General features: G+C 41.0%; 1 protein-coding gene across 1 annotated transcript in view; it reads right to left on the reverse strand.

Moving 5' to 3' along the window:
- fbxl17 (F-box and leucine rich repeat protein 17) overlaps positions 1-20,960 on the reverse strand; it is a 268,437-nt gene that overhangs the window by 158,271 nt on the left and 89,206 nt on the right. Inside the window, exon 8 of the mRNA XM_088993877.1 lies at positions 3,357-3,487. Within this exon, the coding sequence (XP_088850003.1) occupies positions 3,357-3,487 (131 nt within the window). The remainder of the gene's footprint in view (positions 1-3,356; positions 3,488-20,960) is intronic.

Genomic DNA, 20,960 nt, shown 5'->3' on the forward strand with positions numbered 1-20,960 from the left:
TCACCCACAAAAGATAAGACATGCAATACCCGCCGCCTTATGCCACGCAAACACATATCACTCGCGCAAAAAGAAAAAAAAAAACAATGATCAATTTCAATATCCCCCACAAGTGATCCGGACAAGCTCCCGTCAGACGGCTTAAAACCCACCGCGCCGGGTCAGTAAATATTAAAACAGTATCGATGTCATTACAGCCGCATCCGTGTGCCCAACCCATTTGAGCATTTCAGCAAACGTCACGTTTTGTTGATTGAAATGAGCGAGGTAGGCCGATGACTCTCACACTCCCATCACGTCTGCTGCAAAAGTGAATTCAAGAATGATTTCAGGCAAAGACACGCGCGCACACACGCACATCACAGACACACTGTTGCACCATGTGCGCCATGTTAAAATTCAATATTGTGTTCACACTCCTGAGCGCAGTCGGCGGAGGAGCAACAAACCGTAGCTGCAAATCGATAGATTAAATTGAAACATATGAATAAAACACAGGGGTGATAAATAAAAGAGGAGATGGTTTACTTGTGTTGCTACAATACGGTGCAAGGCCCGCGTCTCTCAAAGCAGATGGCGGGAGCAACGGAGACGCATGACCAGAGGGACAAACAAACACAGAAAGTGTGCATCGGGTGTTTTTTTTTTTTAATCGGAAATTTGAAATGAATTATTTGTCTATATGTGTTTGTGCAATGTTCTTCCATGAGTGTGTATGTTTAATTCATTCACTGCTAGACGATGTGCAAAAATGTGTCCACTCCAGTGCCAGGGTTTTTGTCATTGTCACTTGAATTCCAGGACCCACAGAATATTGAGGTTTAGGACTACAAAAACATACAATGCAGCGTAAGAAACCGTAGAGTCTCTTCTTTTATCAGAAAAAAATTCAATGCTTCAATGCTATAGTTTGTATGGAATGTATGTGCAAGGCTTATATAGGTATGTTTAAAGGACAACCGACGTCACTTTTTTTGCTTCCTAACTGACATCACAAAAATGTTTTATAGCATCTATAAAATACCCAAAACAGGCAGGCTGATATTTTTAGTGAAATGCAAAACACCAATAAAAATGACTTAAAGTGTCTAAAAACTACTTCAATTTGAAACCGGAAGTGGCCAGTTTCAGACAATCCTGACCCCATGTTCGTGGTGTCACGGCAAGACGTCTTGCCTTGCTCGAGAATCAAAACAATGGCTTGAGATTCGGAGAAGATGCTTTCTTGTTACTCATCCAGTTATGAATATGATTCAAATAGTTCTGAAGAGGAAATAATACATGTTTGCAATTGATTAAAGAATTTATTCTGTGTCACTTTGAGGGGAAAATGTAGCACCGAATGTGTGTCATCTGGGGGGGGGGGGTGAAGCACCGAAAAGAGGCAGAAGAGGGCGACAAAGCTCCGTGGAAACAGGCTGATTAATTCCTTACAATTTTTGTCAGAATATCAAATAGATGCTCGGTACCACATACTCGGTGCCACATGCTCGGTGCCACACACAACGATTCACCATCGCGTTAGTTATGTGTTTTCCTTCTAATTTCGCCATCAACACGTATCAACACGAAGTTTTCAGACCAAACAAAGTATTGCAAAATGCATTGAGGTGATGCAAGGTATATCCTTTTTTCAGTCAGGGGCGTTCCTTCAGTGACGTCACGTACGGACTCGTCACCAACTCAAAAACAAGACTTCCGGAATATTCAGTGTGAGTCTTAAAACGTAAAATATAGCTGTATGCGGCAGAATCTTTGTAAAATACGCTCAGTAGAAGTCATTTGAAGCCATTTTACAAATTATGGACACAACTTGTCTGAAGACGTCGGTTGTCCTTTAAGGTTTATATATGTATGTTTCGGGCTTGCATAAGTAACCTGTTTGTACTGAAAAATAAACATTTAATAATATATATGCTATATAAAGATATGTACAACTGGGGAGAATACTACATAAGTTACTACAAAAATGTTCAAATGTATATCGTAACTCGAATGTACGCAAGTAGGGAAGTGTCTGTACATACATATTGATTTATATAGCACATAAAAAAAAGCTGAAGCTGTAACAAAGCGCTAACATGGACAAAATGAAAATGCTGCCCCCTGATGAAAGGGAAAAACATTGCCAGAGGTCTGACCAGCGCTTTATCGGCACCCCCCCACAAGAAAAACCAAAACCCGAAAACTTCGCGAATGGCACTCCATGTCATGCTTTTCATTTCCTGAATAAATTTGAGAAAGGCAGTGAATGAGTGAAAAAAATAAAGCTGTTTCATAAAACAGCCACGTTGCCGATTATGTGTCCATATAAAAGCGTTTGAAAATTAAACCAACAGTCAACTCACAAATGAGCAATTTGAAATAGAGATAACAAAGATCTAATTAAAATATTTCATAACAGCATACATCTGTCAGCTTACAGAAAATAGACTCATTGTTAAATTGTCAACACATTCTTTGTCAATCAAGATAACTAATGAGTCATAAGTGGGAAATTAAAAGACATGATGGTGAATCCTCTGACGCTGTTTACCTTTATAAATTGGATGTTTGTTTTTTCGTCTCTGTGGGCTTGCATTATAATTGTGTTCATTTTTGTGTCCGCTCGCTTCGACTACATGATGACAAGGCGTTATTTTGTTTTTTGTTTGCATCGCTATGGCATTGGGATGGGGTGGAGGTTTGGCCTCGTTTCAACTGGATCAGACTACCGTATTTTCCGGTGTATAAAGCGCATTGGAGTATAAGGCGCAGGGTCATTTTTTGAAGAATATCAAAGCTTTTGGGAGCAACTTATACACCAGAAAATATGGTATTTTTCTCAAGCTACATTTACTAACTGTGTGAGGGCATGACTCTCAGCGGTTATCAAATGTGATCCAAAATGAAAACTGCATACATGACTTCTTCCATCACAGTTTGGTTCGGAGTTTGGTTCGGGGCTGCCACAAAATTGGACAAAATCTGACTTCAACGGACACGTAGGACGGCTGAAAAAATCATTGGCACCGCACTGCCCATTCTCGAGGACTCGCACACTGCAAGAATCATAACAAGGGCGCAGAAAATCCAATTGGACCCTCCGCACCCTGCCCACCACCTTTTCCAGCTACTCCCCTCAGGCAGGCACTACAGAGCCATGCGAACCAAATCCAGCAGACATTTAAACAGCTTCTTCCAGTAATCCAAATAGAACTAACTTCATAGTGCCTCCATTTTTCTTATGATGATACTAGTGCAGCGTGTTCTACGGGAGACAAATACCTTGTGTGTTCTACATACTTGGCAATAAAGATGATTCTGATTCTGATTCTGACACTGAGTCACTGGAGAAAAAAAACAGGCTGGCCTACCTGTCATTGATGCTCCAGTTGAGGCAGAGGTTGAGGGAGCTGAGGTTACGGCACTTCCTCACCACCTCCATCACCGTCTCATTGTTGAGTTCCGAAATGTGCCGCAAGTCCAACACAGTCAGGTTACGCAGCTGAAAACATGGAAAGGGTATAGTAAACTGCAAAGTGGCAATGTTTATGTCCTTCTTTTGTGATTGTAAAGTGTCCTTGAGAGCTTTGAAAAGTACTTATAAATGACATGCATTATTATTATTATTATTATTATTATTATTATTATTATTATTATTATTATTACTATTAGTAGTAGTAGTAGTAGTAGTAGTAGTAGTATTATTGTCATTGTTATCATTATTATTATTATTATTATTATTATTATTATTATTATTATTATTATTATTATTATTATTATTATTATGTCAGTTATTTGTTGCATCAGGCAAACAACTAACTAAACGGTCCCCACAAGGTTAACACTCATATTGTGATACAATTTGACCTCCATAAAAATCAATCTAAGGTATTTTCTCTTGTATTTATGTTTTATTGTGTTTTTATACAATATAGTACTGGTTTTCTTTATTTAAAAAGTCAAAGTTAAAGTGTGTCATAAAGTTAAATCATAATAATAACAATACATTGAATTTATAAGCCCCTTTCCAAACTATCAAAGACAAAATGTTAACTTTGACAGCTTAGTGCGTCCCAGCTGTCTTCGGGCCGTAGGAGAGGGACACCCTGAACTGATTGCGAGCCAATCGTATGATGCGATAAATAAAATGATGACTCACAAAAAAACTGGAACGGAGATTCAACTATTGTCGAGAAACTGATATAACCCAAGCGTGTTTATATGAACACAGATAAACTTATTTTCAAATGTATTAATGTTGTTTCTTGCCACATTAAATATTGTTAATTATATATAATTAAATTAGTGTTAAATATATACTCTGTTGAACTTATTTAATACTCTATTTTGATTGTATTTAGATTTTTACAAAATTAATTTATCTGTGTTTATATGAATAGACTCGGCATAAATAGTTAACTCACTGGCAGATGATGTGCAAATATGTGTCTACTTCAGTGCCAGGGTTTTTGTCATGTTTACTCAAATTGCAGTCCCCACAGAATATTGACTTTTAGGACTACATAAACATTCAATGCAGTGTAAGAAACCTTAGACTTTCTTCTTTCATCAGAAAAAAATAGTTCATTCCTAAATTATATGGGTCTGGACTTATCTGAGCATGAAATAGGGGAATTTGTACAAAAAGTAAATGCTGCCCCCTTGTGGGAGAGAAAAACATTGTTAGATGTCTGACCAGAGCTTGAAACGCACCCGCCTGCAAGAAAAAAACAAAACCCGAACGAATTCGGGAATGGGGCTCCACGTCATGCCTTTCAATTCTCGAATAAATTCAGGAATGGCAGTGAATGAGTTAAAAAACAGAAAAAAACAAAAAAATCAGCCTTTTTAAAATTTGCCACCCCCCCTCCAATATTATTTTGGATGTGATTCACATACACCAATTAAAAAGAACATGCACCAAATGTTTAATATTCCATTATGTGCCTCCACAACTGCTGTGAGGATTTATGAGCCAACCATAGACATTCCTTTCATCTGTTCCATTTTCAATAATCCCTCTTTGCTGTCTGAATTTGCCCAAAGAGGTCTCAGGATTAGTCAAAAACCTTGGCTTCGCAACACACACCATGCCTGCCCTCCCCCCCAAAAAATAGTCCTGCTTCTGAAAATGAATGAAGCATTTTTAACTGAATGCGCGTGTGTGTTTTTGTATGGCTATTTTTGTGGGGTCCACCATGATTTTATACGATATGTAGTGAGGACATTTTTGACTAGTGAGAACTTTTTAGTCGGTCCTCACACGTTTTTTATTCTATTTTTTTATTTTGCTGATTGTATATGGCTTTTGATGTTGATGTTTTGTATATGGCTCACCGATAAAACTAAATATATATTATCGCTTTTTTGCTGTTTATTTCCTGTTGGGGCTGCAGTTGGCGGAAAGCGCAATTTTCATTGGATGACACTGACCTAGGTTGGCGGAAAGCACAATTTTGATTGGATGATATACATGTTGAAACAGGTAAGCGCCCCTTTAAATGAGCCCGACGAGTAAAAAAAAAAAAAAATGAGAACACTTTGTGAACAGAAAAGGTTCTGATTCTAATTTGCAATAAAACAATACCGTCGATGAAACAGTCGAATGTCAGTGACATTTTAGACATTTTAACAAACCCCATGTTCACATTAGCATCAATATACTTCAGCGAGAAGTATATTGCAGATAGCAACTGTGGAAGCTAACTAGCCGTGTCCAGGCTAGCCAGCAGTAACTTCACCTATGGCAAGTTGACTTTCATTCCGAAGGTTTGGCTGGATTTTTACCAATCATGAGGAACGGAAAACCAATCATGTTAACGGTGAGTACTATCACAGTTATTTAAAATTATACATTCTGACATTATGTTAAAAAGTGGCCGCGCGTGCGTGTGTGGCGCGCTTGCGTGTGTGTGGCTCACTGAAAAACATTTCTAAATATATTACTTTTATAGCTCTCTTAGTCAAAAAGGTTCCCGACCCCGGGTCTAGAGGCTTCTAGCGGTTCTACATATGCATCTCTCAAAACTGCTCACCCGCAGAAAAACTGTGACTGTAAAGTGTCCTTGAGAGTTTTGAAAGGCGCTTATAAATTAAATGTATTATAATTCAAATTGACATAAATATTCAATAGAGCGTAAGAAACCGCTCTCTCTTCTTTCATCAGAAAAAAAGAGAAACGATTCCTAAATTACACGGGTTTTGAGTTATCTGGGATTGAAATGGGGACGGTTGTCCAAAATACAATACAATACATACATACAGTAAAATCCCGTTATATCGTTATCGGTTATATCGATAGTACTGCTTATTACGATACTATTTCTATGAACGCAAGGAGAAAATTTACATGCCGCAGGATCGGATATATCGATAGTCCGGTTATATCGATATATTTTTTCCGACTCCCGAGAATATCGATATAACGAGACTTTACTGTATTTATTTCTGTGGCGCTTTAACAACAACTAAAGCTGTAACAAAGCACTAACATGGACAAATGAAACACAGGTGATATAGAGGTCCTTATTTTGTTCCTTGCATTTCTCCTGAACTTGGCGCGCAGCGAAGATCATGTCCAGAGTGCTTCGATCCTTCCTGAAACCGCATTGTGTCTCTGGGAGGATGTCTTCGGTAATGTGCGATGTAAGACGGAACAGCATTACTTTTGCAAGAATCTTGCCAGCAACAGAAAGTAGGGAGATGCCACGGCTGTTGCCACAGACTGACTTGTCCCCCTTCCTTTTGTAAATGGTGACAATGTTGCTGTCTTTCCATTCCTGAGGAAGTGTCCCGTTTTGCCAGATGTTGCAGATGAGGTGGTAAAGCTTCCGTGTCAGGAGATAACCGCCGCTCTTGAAGACCTCAGCTGGAAGTCCATCAGGGCCAGGGCTTTTGTTGTTTTTAAGGCTCCGGATTGCAGAGAGGACCTCTGTGAACTGAGGAGGTTCATCAAGGGAGGGAACTGTTGGAAGCTCTGGGAGGGAGTCAAGGACAGATGTGTCTGAAGGGTTTACTTGGTTGAGCAGGGAGTCAAAGTGCTCTGCCCAGCGCTCAAGTATTAGCTGTTTGTCCTTCAGTAGTACAGAACCGTCTGCAGATTTAACTGGGACAATGTGTTGTCTTCGTGGGCCGTGCAGGGATTTTACAGCATCATAGAAGGCGTGTGTGTTGTTGTTGTCTGCATGCCTCTGGATTTCTTGGGCCTTGCTGAGCCACCACTTGTTCTCCATCATCCTCAGCTGTTTCTGTGTTTCACCACGGATGGCCTTGTAGTGAGAGAGGAGAAGTGGAGAATGAGGGTTGGAGAGAAGTGTGGTATGGGCTTTGCGCTTGGCTTCCAGAAGCTCCTGTATGGCAGCTGAGCTGTTATCGAACCAGTCTTGATGACGTTTCTGAGTGAAGCCGATGGTCTCAGAGGCAGCTTGATGAATTGTTGTCCTCAATTTTTTCCACCTGCTTTCAACATCAAGGTCACCGTTACTGGTGTCGTTGTCCAGGCTGGCAAGTCCCTCTGCCAGCTTGTGGCGGTAGCTGGCTGCACATTCTGGGGACTCCAGGGCCCTGGTGTTAAGACGCCTTTGGGGCTGCTGTTTCTTATGAGGAGGTCGAATTCTCAGCTTGAGCCTGGACTTGATCAGTCGATGATCAGTCCAGCATTCAGCCCCACGCATGGCCCGCGTGATGCAGACATCATTTTGGTCTCGTTGCCTTGTGATGATGTAGTCCAGTAAGTGCCAATGTTTGGACCTGGGGTGCATCCATGATGTGATGTATTTCTTTTTCAGCTGAAAGATGGTGTTAGTTACAATCAACTGATGCTCAGAGCACAGAGTGAGGAGTCGGAGGCCATTGCTGTTTATTTTCCCCGTCCCGTGCCTTCCGATTACTTGTTTCCAGAGCCTGGCATCAGTACCTACTCGGGCATTGAAGTCACCCATCAGAACAAGTTTATCAGAGGCAGGGATTTTGGATATGGTAGCATCCAGGGACTCGTAGAAGGCATCTTTGGTGTTATCGTCAGCATCCAAGGTGGGAGCATAGGCGCTGATTAAAGTTGCGAAGCGACCTTTTACCAGGGGAATACGCCAGGTCATAAGCCGTTCACTGATGCCTTGGGGGGACTCGGGGATGTTACTGAGTAAGCTGCTTTTCACAGCAAAGCCAACTCCATGGAGTCTTCGCTCATTCTCTGGGAGACCCTTCCAGAAGAAGGTGTAACCTTCACCAACTTCTGTGAGTGAATCCTCGCCTGAGAACCGAGTCTCACTGAGTGCGCCAATATCGATGTTGTACCTCCTTAGCTCATGTGCGATGAGGGCAGTTCGTCTTCGAGGTCTCTCCATCCCGTCTCGAGCATCGAGGAGGGTGCGAACATTCCAGGAAGCCAGGTTCATAGTCATGGGTTTGATTATATTTCGTTTTCGACCGCAGAGGGGGGATGCCTTGGTGGCTGCGGTGGGCCACCCAGGTGTGGTGGAACAAGCAATGTTTAGGTCACCTTTTCTAGACCCTTCCCCTATAAGGGGTGAGCAGTGCGGACCCTGAATAGGGCTGCTCAGACGCACAGGATGCTGCCGAAGGATAATGTTGCTCCATCCCATCTTCGCAACGACCATCAATCCTGTACCGCCGCTGTGTAGGATTCAAGCTAGAAGCTTCCAGTCACATCCATGACCTGCCCCCGTCACTTTATCCTATCGCCAGTGGACTTATGTGGTGGAAGCTGAAACCTGCGCTACTAGTGGATTTAGTGTGAGGGACGGGGCGCGCAATTCCACACACACACACACACACACCGCAAGAAAAACCAAAACCCGAACAAAACATTATTTTCAGAGAGGTCCTCACAAATGCACCAAAGCTGTTTTTTGTGTGTATTTTCAATTTACTTGAATACACATGCTTTTTAATCTCTAACGCCATCTTTTGGATTATTATATTTTTACGTTCCGTGCGTGTGTGCGTGCGTGTGTAGAAGGTAATATAGGACAGTGATATTCCAGGTTGCCAAATGTCACAGCAGAGGCTAAAAAGAAAACAACCTCACCTTGGCCGTTAAGATCACTGCGCACTACTATAGGTTTGACATATAAAGCAGCGGCTTTAAAAGAATGTATGCGGGGGCAGAAGCTCATTGTGTGAAAGGGTCTTTCCCAGCCAAGCTGAGGCGGCTAACTGTCGTAAAAGCGTTATGAAAATCTTTTACACTCCAACCGGGAGATAACATTGCATGGCACGGCTCGTTTGAAAAGGTCTTTCTTCGGCATGAAATAAACATGAAACAGAATGTGTAGTGTTGTGATAATATGGATCCGCCTGTATGGATATGCTGAGGGGCTACGAGGTAAACAAACAGCTAACGGGCGTGTGCGCGTGCCCGAGTGTATTTGTGCGCGTGCGTGGAGAAATAGGTGAGGAATAAGAAGGTCAAGTGATTGAGCGGCTGGTATTTGATGGAAGACCAGCTTTTTAAAACACGTTCCTGAATGCGGCCAAGCACAAATACGCGCAAATGTTCTCCTCATAAAAAAAAAATATATATATATATATATATATATAGTAAAAAAAGAGTTTCACGTGCCCCGTGGCCAATAATGAATCGAATAACTGAATTATTCATGCGCAATAAACCATGCGTATGTGTGTCCCTTGCAAGTGATGATCCGAAAAATGGTCCCCAGAAAACATGAAAACATGTTTGTGTGTGTGTGTGTTATTTATATCCAATCAGATTTACAATGTGACTATTACACACCCTCACACACACACATTTATTAACGTGATTAAAACCTGAAAGAAATCCTTAAAACTGCTTATGTCGGCTAAACTGAGCTTTCTACCACAGCCAATGGAGTGTATTTCATTGATGTGGCTAACCAATGGGAAATGGGGCCAACCGCAGTCAAATTCGATTGGCCCGTCCTGTAGCTAGGTGGGCGAAAATGGAAAATCGATGTGTTGGAGAAAGGGAGGAAGCAGCGAAAACTGGAACTTTTTAATCCATCTATGTAAGCGGTATGAAAAAAAAGCATAAGGTTTCGGGAATTAGTCAGACCCACATTCAGTAGACAGGACTCAAAGGGGACGTTTGTTTTCCCATAGTTGACAGATTACATTAATTTGACTCGAAACGTTTTCACGGCTCCAATCGTACTTAATCACTTCCATTGGTGAAATAGTTCATTTCGTGTCGACGTGTGTCAGAGGAATGTATGTGTGGAGGAAGAAAAATAAACAGAAACGCTACGGATGGCGGTAAAGGAAAACAAAGCTGGTGATTTAGGTAGAAAGAAAAATCAACTTGAAAAAAAAACCAACATGAGCAGGGGTGTTGCCGTGGGTTCAGAAGATTTTTCTTCCCCGCCGCCTGTTACCACGCAGACTTTGTCACGTCTCACCTCAGTTGGCAGCTCCACCTGACTCATTATTCATGCCGTTCGTAAAAAACAACCAAACCTGCAAAATCCAGCTGCTCGGAGGCCGGCTTGCCGTCCCCAGCCATGAATATAACGCAGCCTGGCGCTGAAATTAATGCGCGCATTGATTTTTATGAATATTCCAACTTCCGCGTGGAAACACACGCTCAAATGCACAAACACAATGCAAGTTCTCAAAACACAATCGCACACTGTGAACTCACAGTGAATCAACCATTTTCTCCCAAAAATAATTTAATCTCCAATCTGTAAATTAACTCATTCACTGCCAGATATGTGCAAAAATGTGTCCACTCCAGTGTCAGGGTTTTTGTAATTTTCACTCAAATGGCAGGACCCACAGAACATTTAGTTTTAGGACGATATAAACCTTCAAGACAGCATAGGAAACCTTAGACTCTCTTCTTTCATCAGAAAAAAGAGTAAATTCCTAAATAGTATGGGTCTGGAGTTATATGAGCTTGAAATGGGGGCAACTGTCAAAAATACAACGTAATACATACATAACGGGTTATATAGCACTTTAACAACAGCTGAAGGTGGAACAAGGCACTCACAAGGAAAAAGGGGTAATGCTGGTCCCTTGTGGAAAAGAAAAAAAACATTGCCAGAGGTCATGGCCAGTACTTTATTGGCACCCAAGCATGAAAAAAAACGAACACATTCGGGAATGGCACTCTACGTCATATTTTCAATTCCCGAATACATTCGTGAATGGCAGTGAATGAGTTAATAATGAATACTCATATATCTTTAAGGCATGTTTTTTATATTCAATCTAGATGGAAGGGGAGGGGCGGGGCTTATTATGCAAGGTCCAATGTGTGCAAAAGGAGTGTTTAATTTTTTTGTGGTAAATTGGCTATAAATTACACAGACACATTCTCTATTATTTCCAAGTCAAAACACACAATTAATTTACACACACACACACACACACACACACACACACACACACACACACACACACACACACACACACACACACACACACACACACACACCAAGGGATATGAGAAAATGTGTCATACGTGAGACGGTGCGGGTAGGAGCACATTTCTTGATGAAATGACTCTTATTTAATACGGCCCAGATGACGACGGGTGGTTCGCCTCCTGGCTTGGCTTCAATTAGAGCCTCTCTCAGCCAGGAAGAACGAAAGTCTGAGGTCAAACGTAGCGCGGCGTTTGAAATTAAAGAAAAATAACACACGCTTTTAAAAAAGTACACTCTCCCTGGCCTATAAGCGCTGGGAGGTTCAATATTAAAGGCGGGTGATTTGACACTTTATTGCATTAAAGCGCGTGTTAAAGGGCCAAAAAGTCCACGCTCACTTACAACTCCTGCGTTATTACTCCATTTATTGACACAACCTCAAGCGTCATGCGATGCCAAGGCGGAAGTTCAGGTCTGTTGGACCTCATGTGGAGGATATGATGTGAAAACCACAAAGCTACATGACTTCAAGACAGGTGCTGTCCGTCAAACTGCAGTTGTGAGCATTGTTTTTGGCATGGGCTGCTAAGTCGGCGCGCTGGCTCATTTTAAGGGTGAGTTAAATGGGGCAGAGGGAGGCATTCATTGAAAAAGAAGAGTGTCAGCTTCTTTTGCCGATTTGTCATGATCGACCAAATTTATCGGACTGAAATAGTCGTCGTCAGATGTTGAAAGCCACATTAAAATAAATGAATGTCGACCCAGCCAAAGTCTATTCAACTAAATAATAATATTAATCCTAAATACAGTGATACCTCGGTTGACAAACCCCTTGGCTTACGAACGTATAGGTTTACGAGAACGTTAAATTTATGAACGTTTTACCTTGGCATACAAACTTTTTTCAGGATACACACGGGGCTGCCTCAATTAGTGATGTGTCGTTCGCGAATGAACCCGTTTTAACAACAAAATGGCAGCCAACTGTTTTTCTCCTCTATACAGCACCCCCAGTCTTCGGTTAAAGCCACGTGATTGGTCAAGAACGAGGCAGTGAGGGGAGGTGGTTTAAACATTAAAGAGACAGGCAGATGACAGTGAGAGAGTTTCAACTGTGATAGTTCAAAGAAAGAGTGTAGACTGCAGGGTTAAAATATCCCATCAATCAGGCTCCACAAACAACCTGCACAAGCCATCTGTACACTTGATGCAAAAAGCTATCAACCCAGCTAAACTGAACAGAATTGATGAGGAACTAGATAAAATTATCACAGAGAAAGAACCTACAAGGGATCATTCCTCAAGACGGTGAAAGAAGAAGGCTACGTTCCTCATCAAGTGTTTAATGCTGAGGAAACCGGCCACTGCATTCCATCAAGCCATCAACGACCATCACAAAGGTAACTAAAACGACTTTGTTACACAGTACAGTTTATTTCTTTACTTATAATACCATAGCACATTTATTATACCGAAAATAAGGTATATTTTGTGTAGTTTTAAGGCTTAGAAAATTAGAAAGTAAAAAAAATATGTTTTATGGGGACCTGGGAACGGATTATTCTCATTTTAATGGATTCCGATGGAAAATTATTTTGTGGGATACACACTTTTCGCCTTACACACTCTGTCTGGGAACCAATTAAGTTCGTAAGACAAGCCATTGTACAATCAAACCTTGCTGCAGTGAGAGACTCAGTAGGACGCATCTTTTTGGGTCACTTTTTGGGTCACCCTCACGAAAGAGGTAACTGTGTAACTGTGATTGGCAACTTTGTCAGACGAGTACAGGTTTGCTTGCAACAAAAAATGTGGACATTTGGAACACATCTTGGGAAAGCCATAAATTGACTAAAAATTGGCAGAAATAGCTGAAGCACTGGTGAAATGTTTTCCATAAACTGAATAAGGTGTGGTTGTAATTTGAAATAGATTTTTAATCAAAGCCACAATTTAAATTTTCATGGGTATGCTTCTCTTGCATGGGTATGCTTCTCTTTGGGTCACCCGTATCAGGCACACCACATTATAAGTAGAGTTTGAGTTACACATGGCTTCTTCTACAGGTGGAAATGAAGTCGTGGCTGCTGACAGTCATTGCGAAACCTGTTGTGGCTCAATATTAATTCACATATAAGGCACACCTGCGTATAAGGCTCAAGGTCATCTTTTGAAGAAAATCAAGGCTTTTGGGAGCGTCTTATACACCGGAAAATATGGTAACATAAAAAAATGCACATTGACAAGCAGAAAAGTTAACTTTGCTGAAAATCTGATGCACAGAAAACACAGGAGTGAAGTTGCAAAGTTTCAGACAGTCCCTTTCACATTCAACGCAACTTTGGCTTGTTGTTGTGGCGACGGTGCTGGTGGCCCAGCCGCCATAACGCATTCCGCTCAGATGTCCTCGTGTGTTGCAGACGGTGTCACAACGCGGGCGACGGAGGCCAAAGGGGTGAAATGAGTGGAGTCGTGTCACTACATGCATACAAGCGGGCGCACTTTATTTTTTCAATCCATGTCAGACTCAGTCAGACAGAAGGAAAAGAAGATGAAATCACCACTTCTCCACGACAAAGTTTACTTTAATATCAAAATCAGAAAGCCTTTAACAGTCCCACAATCGGGAAATGTGCATATATTGATCAGAAGTGTTGTGCCATATTGTCGATAAGCTACTTTGTGAATATAGTTTAACCCTTTTGATACCATAATCCAAACATTACATTTAATTTAAAGCAGATTCTTGACTTACAGACAGTGTATTTTAGGTGTTCAAATAACTGACATGTTTGAGAAGTATACGCCGAAACATGTCAGGTATTTGAACACCTAAAATACACTGTCTGTAAGTAAAGAATCTGCTTTAAATTAGATATCAAGTAGACAGGATGAACTTAGTACAACGAAACATTAGATTTTTTTGAAGTTTTTATATGCTGAATCATTTCATTGGCTTTAAAGGAAAGGCATATGAATCAAGAAATGCAGAAATATATATATATATATATATATATATATATATATATATATATATATATATATATATATATATATATATATATATATATATATATATATATATATTTTTTTACAATATTTATAATATTAATTGTAAATAAAATAGCATCCCACATTTCTATTAGTTTTATAGATAAAGCAATAACTGACGAGTTTATACATCAGAATCCAAATATAGACAACCATTTTTCATGGATATTTCTCTGATCCACTGGAGAAAAGGAGGCTTTGATCCTCTCCTCTTTCATCTAGAACTGCTTCATGTACAAAGGGTACAGAAAGTGCTTAAGAATGAATGATTCTCTGTGTCTTTGTGTTGCCATATTATTTGTTATTTAGTTTGACTTCTAGATGGCGCCGCGAGAGTGGCTGCCTTTCCAGTAGCTCCTGTATTTTGTTTTTAGACTTTTTCCTTTCCTTTCATCTTCTTTTCATAACTTTGGTGCTGTGAAATATAAATTTCGCCACTGTGAGACTAATAAAGGCTAAACCAGTTCAATCTAATTTAGTAACAAACAAACGATATGAAATCGAGCAGTCATTTTCACTCACTTGGACGCCTGGAGTAATTCTGATGCAATCTTGTGTCGTCAGCCGAAAAATGCTACATGTTGCTAGATATCAGGAATAAAATGGGTACTAACTTGTACCGACAGCAAATTTGGGAAGAAACTTACTCTCCTTTATTTTCCTTAAGTAAAAAATGGATGGAGGTACTCATTTGTACCATCAGTATCGAAAGGGCTCCCACATCTGACATCTGATATTACACCCGCGCTGCAAGAAGGAGAGGTACCGCCGCTCGTTCCTACCGACTGCTGTCAGGCTTCACAATTCCCAATGATCACATGGGAAAAAAAAACAAAAAAAAAACTGGACACTTGTAAATATGGGTTGTTGCAATATATCTAAATGCATTTCTTGATTCTGCACTATGTACAGTCTTGTTTATAGAACGGTTTTTGCACATCTACATTTGCACAGTATACAGTTGACATTTTTATTTTGTTATGCTTAGAATATCTTGTTTTCTATCCTTTCACTCCCACCCCAACCCCTCTTCAATTGCTGCTGTGGACTGCAAATTTCCCCATTGCGGGACGAATAAAGGTATTCTGATTCTGATTCTGATGTGGCTCTTAAACTCATTCACAACTAGCAGAGTTGCCCATGTTTCACCTGAATGTGTCCCCCTATATTGCTCCATAGCCAAAAAAGGTATGATATTCGGTACCCTAGTCAAAAATCTAGTGCCAACACTAAATTCTATTGTCCCGTCATCGATGGTTGAATGTGTGTGTGTGTGTGTGTGTGTGTGCATGTGAGTGTTTTATCTGTCATGCTCCCATCTCCTGTCTATCACTTATTTCCTCCGTGATACTTCTTTATTTATTTTTTTCTTGTCCCTTTCAGCCACTAATCCCGCATGTGCTCGTGTTGATAACACACTCAGTAGTGAGGAAAGGCTCAAGGAGGAGATAGCGCTGGTTCGTCTGGGGCCCGGCGTATACTTGCACGTGCACAGGCACACAACAAAGAGCACTGGTTGGCAGCCAGACGGTACAGTGGCACACGCTTGGCTAAAAAAACAGCCGTGATACAACACCCATGCCTAACCTGACTAGAGGTCAACAATGCCTTGATCGCCCCTTCATCTGTGGATTACAATGCCTGACTGCTGAATGATTTTTTTCTTTAATTGCTCTTGCAAACACACACACACACACACACACACACACACACACACACACACACACACACACACACACACACACACACACACACACACACACACACACACACACACACACACACACACACACACACACATGCTCTTCTTTACTCATTTATAAATCCCCCAATCTCCTTCAGACAGCAGCAGAGAAAATTTATATTACCATTTTTGGTGATGCCCCCCACCCCTCTAAACCTCGATAACCTTTCTTGCTCCAAAAGCCCCTCAATCACCGCCTCCTCAAAAGCAAAAGTATGCAATCACATCTGTCCGTACATCCATCCATCCATTCATCATCCATCCATCCATCCATCCGTCTGTCCGTCCATCGGTGCATCCATCCGTCCATGTTCATCCATCTATTAATCCATCCATCCGTCCATCCAACCATCCATACATCCATCCATCCATCTGTCCATGCATCAATCCATCCATGTCCATCTATCCATTCATATGTCCATCCATTTATTTGTCTATCCATCCATGCCCATCCATCTATTAATCCATGGATCATCCGTCCATTCATCCGTCCATCTAAGGTATTTATCCACCCATCCATGCGTCCATCCATCTAACCATCCATTCATACGTCCATCCATCCATCCATCCATTCATCTGTCTATCCATCCGTCCATCATCCATCCACACATCTGTCCGTACATCCATCCATCCACACATCTGTCCGTACATCTATCTATCCATCCGTCCGTCCATCCATCCATGTCCATACATCCATCCATCCATACATACATACATACATACATACATACATACAGACAGACAGACAGAGACAGACAGACAGACGCACGCACGCACGCGCACACATGCACACTTACGCACACACACACACACACACACACACACACATATACGTACATACATACATACATAAATGCACATGTACACACACGTGCGCACACACACAATTTCATACAGCGAAGGATAAAAGGTGCATGTATTTAGCTCATTAGCTTGTTTACCGATGGGGTTATCAGCAAGACACAGGTCAAGTGGCAAATGTATTTCCAGTGAACCAGTGACGAGGGGGTGTGAGATTAGATGCCGGCAGACCATGGCAAAGCCAGACATCACTCATCCCTTGTCGGACGGCGACTGTAAGGCGGAGGTGCCTGACAGAGTGAAAGACTTTCAAACCAATTAAACACTGAGATCTATGGGAAATCACCCATTGGGAAGTCAAAAGACTTGGAGTTGAACTTCAAATGGGAAATAATGAAAACCCCCCATGACCCTCAGAGGGATCAGGGAGTAGAAAATGGATGGCTCGTATAAAAATGTTAAGAACAAGAAATGTAAGACATATGGGTTCAAGTGTGTCAATGTGGCTTGGCATCACTTGATTTCCTTCAATCCCCGACTTCCTCCATGTGTTTTGTGTTTTGTTTGGCTCTTTTTTTTTTGTCCTATGCTCATGCACATTCACAAGTGAATCCGGGATGATCAGACAAAAGAGAAAAATGCTGATGACAACGATGGAACTCAAAAATAACTCCAGTTTATTTGTTTTTAAGTTGCTTGTGTTTCTGACTCGTTGTGGCAAGGAAGGGCATCTGAAAAATTTAACCAGATATGTTATGCAAATTGGAAAAAGCCTCGCTCAAGGGGCCCCCGTTTATGTTTCTGAAAATTCCAGCTTAACAATGTATTCATAAAATATGAACATATGAATTTCTGACAGAGGGTAGCAACATAAGCTCACTACGCCGCATTCTTCTCTTATTTTGAGAAACTGTGCAAATGGTAAACACAAAAAAAATGTATTTTCACCGGTTGCAAAAAAAAACGCAACTAAGAAGTCATATATTAACTCATTCATTGCCAGACGATGTGCAAAAATGTGTCCAATCCAGTACCAGGGCTTTTGTAATTTTTACACAAATTGCAGGAGCCACAGAATATTTAGTTTTAGGACTACATATACATTCAATGTGGCGTAAGAAACCTTAGACTCTCTTCTTTCATCAGAGAAAAAATTAAGTTCTAAATTATATGGGTCTGGAGTTATACGAGCTTGAAATAAGGGCGGCTCTCCAAAGTAGATACATATTGGTTTATATAGTGCTTTAACAACAGCTGAAGCTGGAAGAAAGGGCTAACATGGAAAAAAGGGAAATTTTGCCCCATTCTGAAATAGAAAAAAACATTGTCATAGCCCATGCCCAGTGCTTTATAGGCACCCAAGCATGAAAAAATCTAATTCCAAAGAAATTCGGGAATGCCGCTTGACGTCATATTTTCAATTCACGAATAAAATTGTTCATAGCAGTGAATGAGTTAACAGAAACGGTTTGCCACCCATCCATCCTTTTAAGGAATCAGGTGATGGGGGGGGGGGTACATTTAGCAAGGAAGTAGAGCTTTCCGTCACATGACTTGACGTGATAGGACCGACGTAGTCCGAGAGTCCTCAATACAGTCTGTTCCCCTTCTGGAACAGCTCTGACACCACCTCAAAACTTGAAAAATGGCTGTGTCTATGTTGTCGCCTTGTCTCATGACAGTGCTATTTATACACAACAGTCACCTGGACAAAGATGAGAAGAAAAATCCTGGCTTGTGCAAGCAGTGTAAAGAAGAAAATATTGTGATAATCCTCCATGGAAGAAGCCCAGAGGAGTAAGAACTGTTTGACCCGAGGGCCACATGACATCTATTTCAAATTATTACTTATAAATCCAATACCGAGTGTATTGATACGACCACTGCACAAAGAATGGAGCATGTAATTGTGGTTCTGAGAGTAAATAAGACTCCCCGTCCCACACTCGACAGTTTGACATGCTCAAAAACACATAAAGAGCATGAGGTATTACTTGTGGCCCAGTTCTCTCAAATTTAGGGAATATTTATCAAAGGTCCCCAGTTTCTGTGGCTCAGAACAACAAAACCACCGCGGCAACATGGCCGAATGGAGCTACAAGGCCCCAAATTAAGACCAGAAATGTCCCAGTCGTGCACATCAGAGAAACGACACAAAGCTATTGCAGACTCCAAATTTATGTTGTTTCATCTCTGACACATTCCTCAACAGGCTCGTCATTTGTTATGTCACAGGGCGGCTCTCGTTCGCCCCGACATGAGGACTTTCTCACAAGAAGGGGTGGTGGGACAAAAATGCACGAGGCTGACATTGTGTTGTGGCACTGATAGGTTGATGTATGACGAGGGGCATTGTGGGAAGCCATCTTAGAGCGACGCCGCTCACCGCCACTGTACGCGGCTCGGCTCTCTTCACATCGACTCCAATAGAGTCGACCTTGGACTTAATCACTAGCAGAAGAAAAGAGCTGCGTTTGACAGGAAGATGGAGAGACACGGTGGGAGTGTTTGTGTTTGTGTGCGAAACGAGCGGAGCACATATGCATGAGGGAGGCAACGTCCTAAGATCGATAGGAAAACACCAAAACTGAAAAATTGGAATGGCAACAAAAGGGGATTTCAACACTTCTCAGTTAGAAGAATGTGAGTAAGGAGCAGCCAGCTAATAGCATAACCGGCGCTAATTTGTGAATTTTGTTTTCCATCGACTCTATTAGCATTGACAAAGTTGGTTGTGTTCGGTTCAGTGGAACTTTTCTCTACTAATGTAAGGTGTTGATGAACATTGTTGGTGATGGTGTACCAATTAAAATTTTACAATGTTTTAATTGGTCGAAATTAAAAACGGGAGTTGTGAATTTCTCCACTGTGAGACTAATAAAGGCATATCCAATCCAATCCAATAAAGTCAAAACAATACCTCGAATCACTGTAAAAGTACTTTTTAATCACATTATAAAGCAGCTTTTCGCCAGATAAGCTAATTTTTGTTTGGGACTTACAAAAGGTATTCTAATAGAATTTTAAAATCAGAAAAGGGCCTGTGTTCTACATGGTGGTTTATATGCTGGAATACAATACAATACATATTTAGTTATGTTTCAGTTTAACTCATTCACTGCCATTCCCGGGAATTATTGATATTCGATGATATTCGGGAATTAAAAAGCATGACGTGGAATGCCATTCCCAAATTTGTTCGGGTTTTGTTTTTGTTTTTTAGCGGGTAGGGTGCCGATAAAGCGCTGGTCAGACCTCTGGCAATGTTTTTTTCCTCCTACGAGGGGGGGCTTTTGTACAGTCATTCCCATTTCAAGCTCAGATAACTCCAGGCCCATATAATTTAGGAATTAACTCTTTTTTTCTGATGAAAGAAAAGAGTCTCAGGTTTCTTACGCTGCATTGAATGTTTATGTAGTCCTAAATCTCAATATTATGTGGGTACTGCAATTTGAGTGAAAATGACAAAAACCCTGGCACTGGAGTGGACACATTTTTTGCACATTGTCACTGAATGAGTTAAGACCCTATTCTTGACTGTCTCGTGATTCGTAAGGGGAACTGATAATAATGGAGCATTTCCAATTATATGATCAAATACGACTAATCAATCTCATTCCTGATTGGGAGCCTCCTATCGATTCTCGTTGAGTGAGGGCATGAAATATTTATAAAGATAAATTACATCACTGATGTCGTTATCATGATATCGACCCGTGCTTAATCCAACTGCTACATGAGTGGAACATTCGGCTCGAGCCTAAATCCAACGCTGAGGATGTGGCCTAGGGGTAACATGCTAACTAGGTAATCCCGTGTATTCAATCACAATGTACAAAAGAGCGTTCTATCGTCCATTGAAAATCATTAGCTGTTAGCGAAAGGATTAACTTCCTTTAATATTTGACAGTACAGGCTGAAAATACCAGGCAAATATTTAAAATTGGATTCATTATCGATATACAGTGATACCTTGGCTTACAAACTTAATTGGTTCCCAGACA

Source organism: Hippocampus bargibanti, linkage group LG04 (genome assembly GCF_051943395.1).
Source record: "Hippocampus bargibanti isolate YZ-2025 linkage group LG04, ASM5194339v1, whole genome shotgun sequence".
In the NCBI taxonomy this organism is placed as follows: domain Eukaryota; kingdom Metazoa; phylum Chordata; class Actinopteri; order Syngnathiformes; family Syngnathidae; genus Hippocampus; species Hippocampus bargibanti.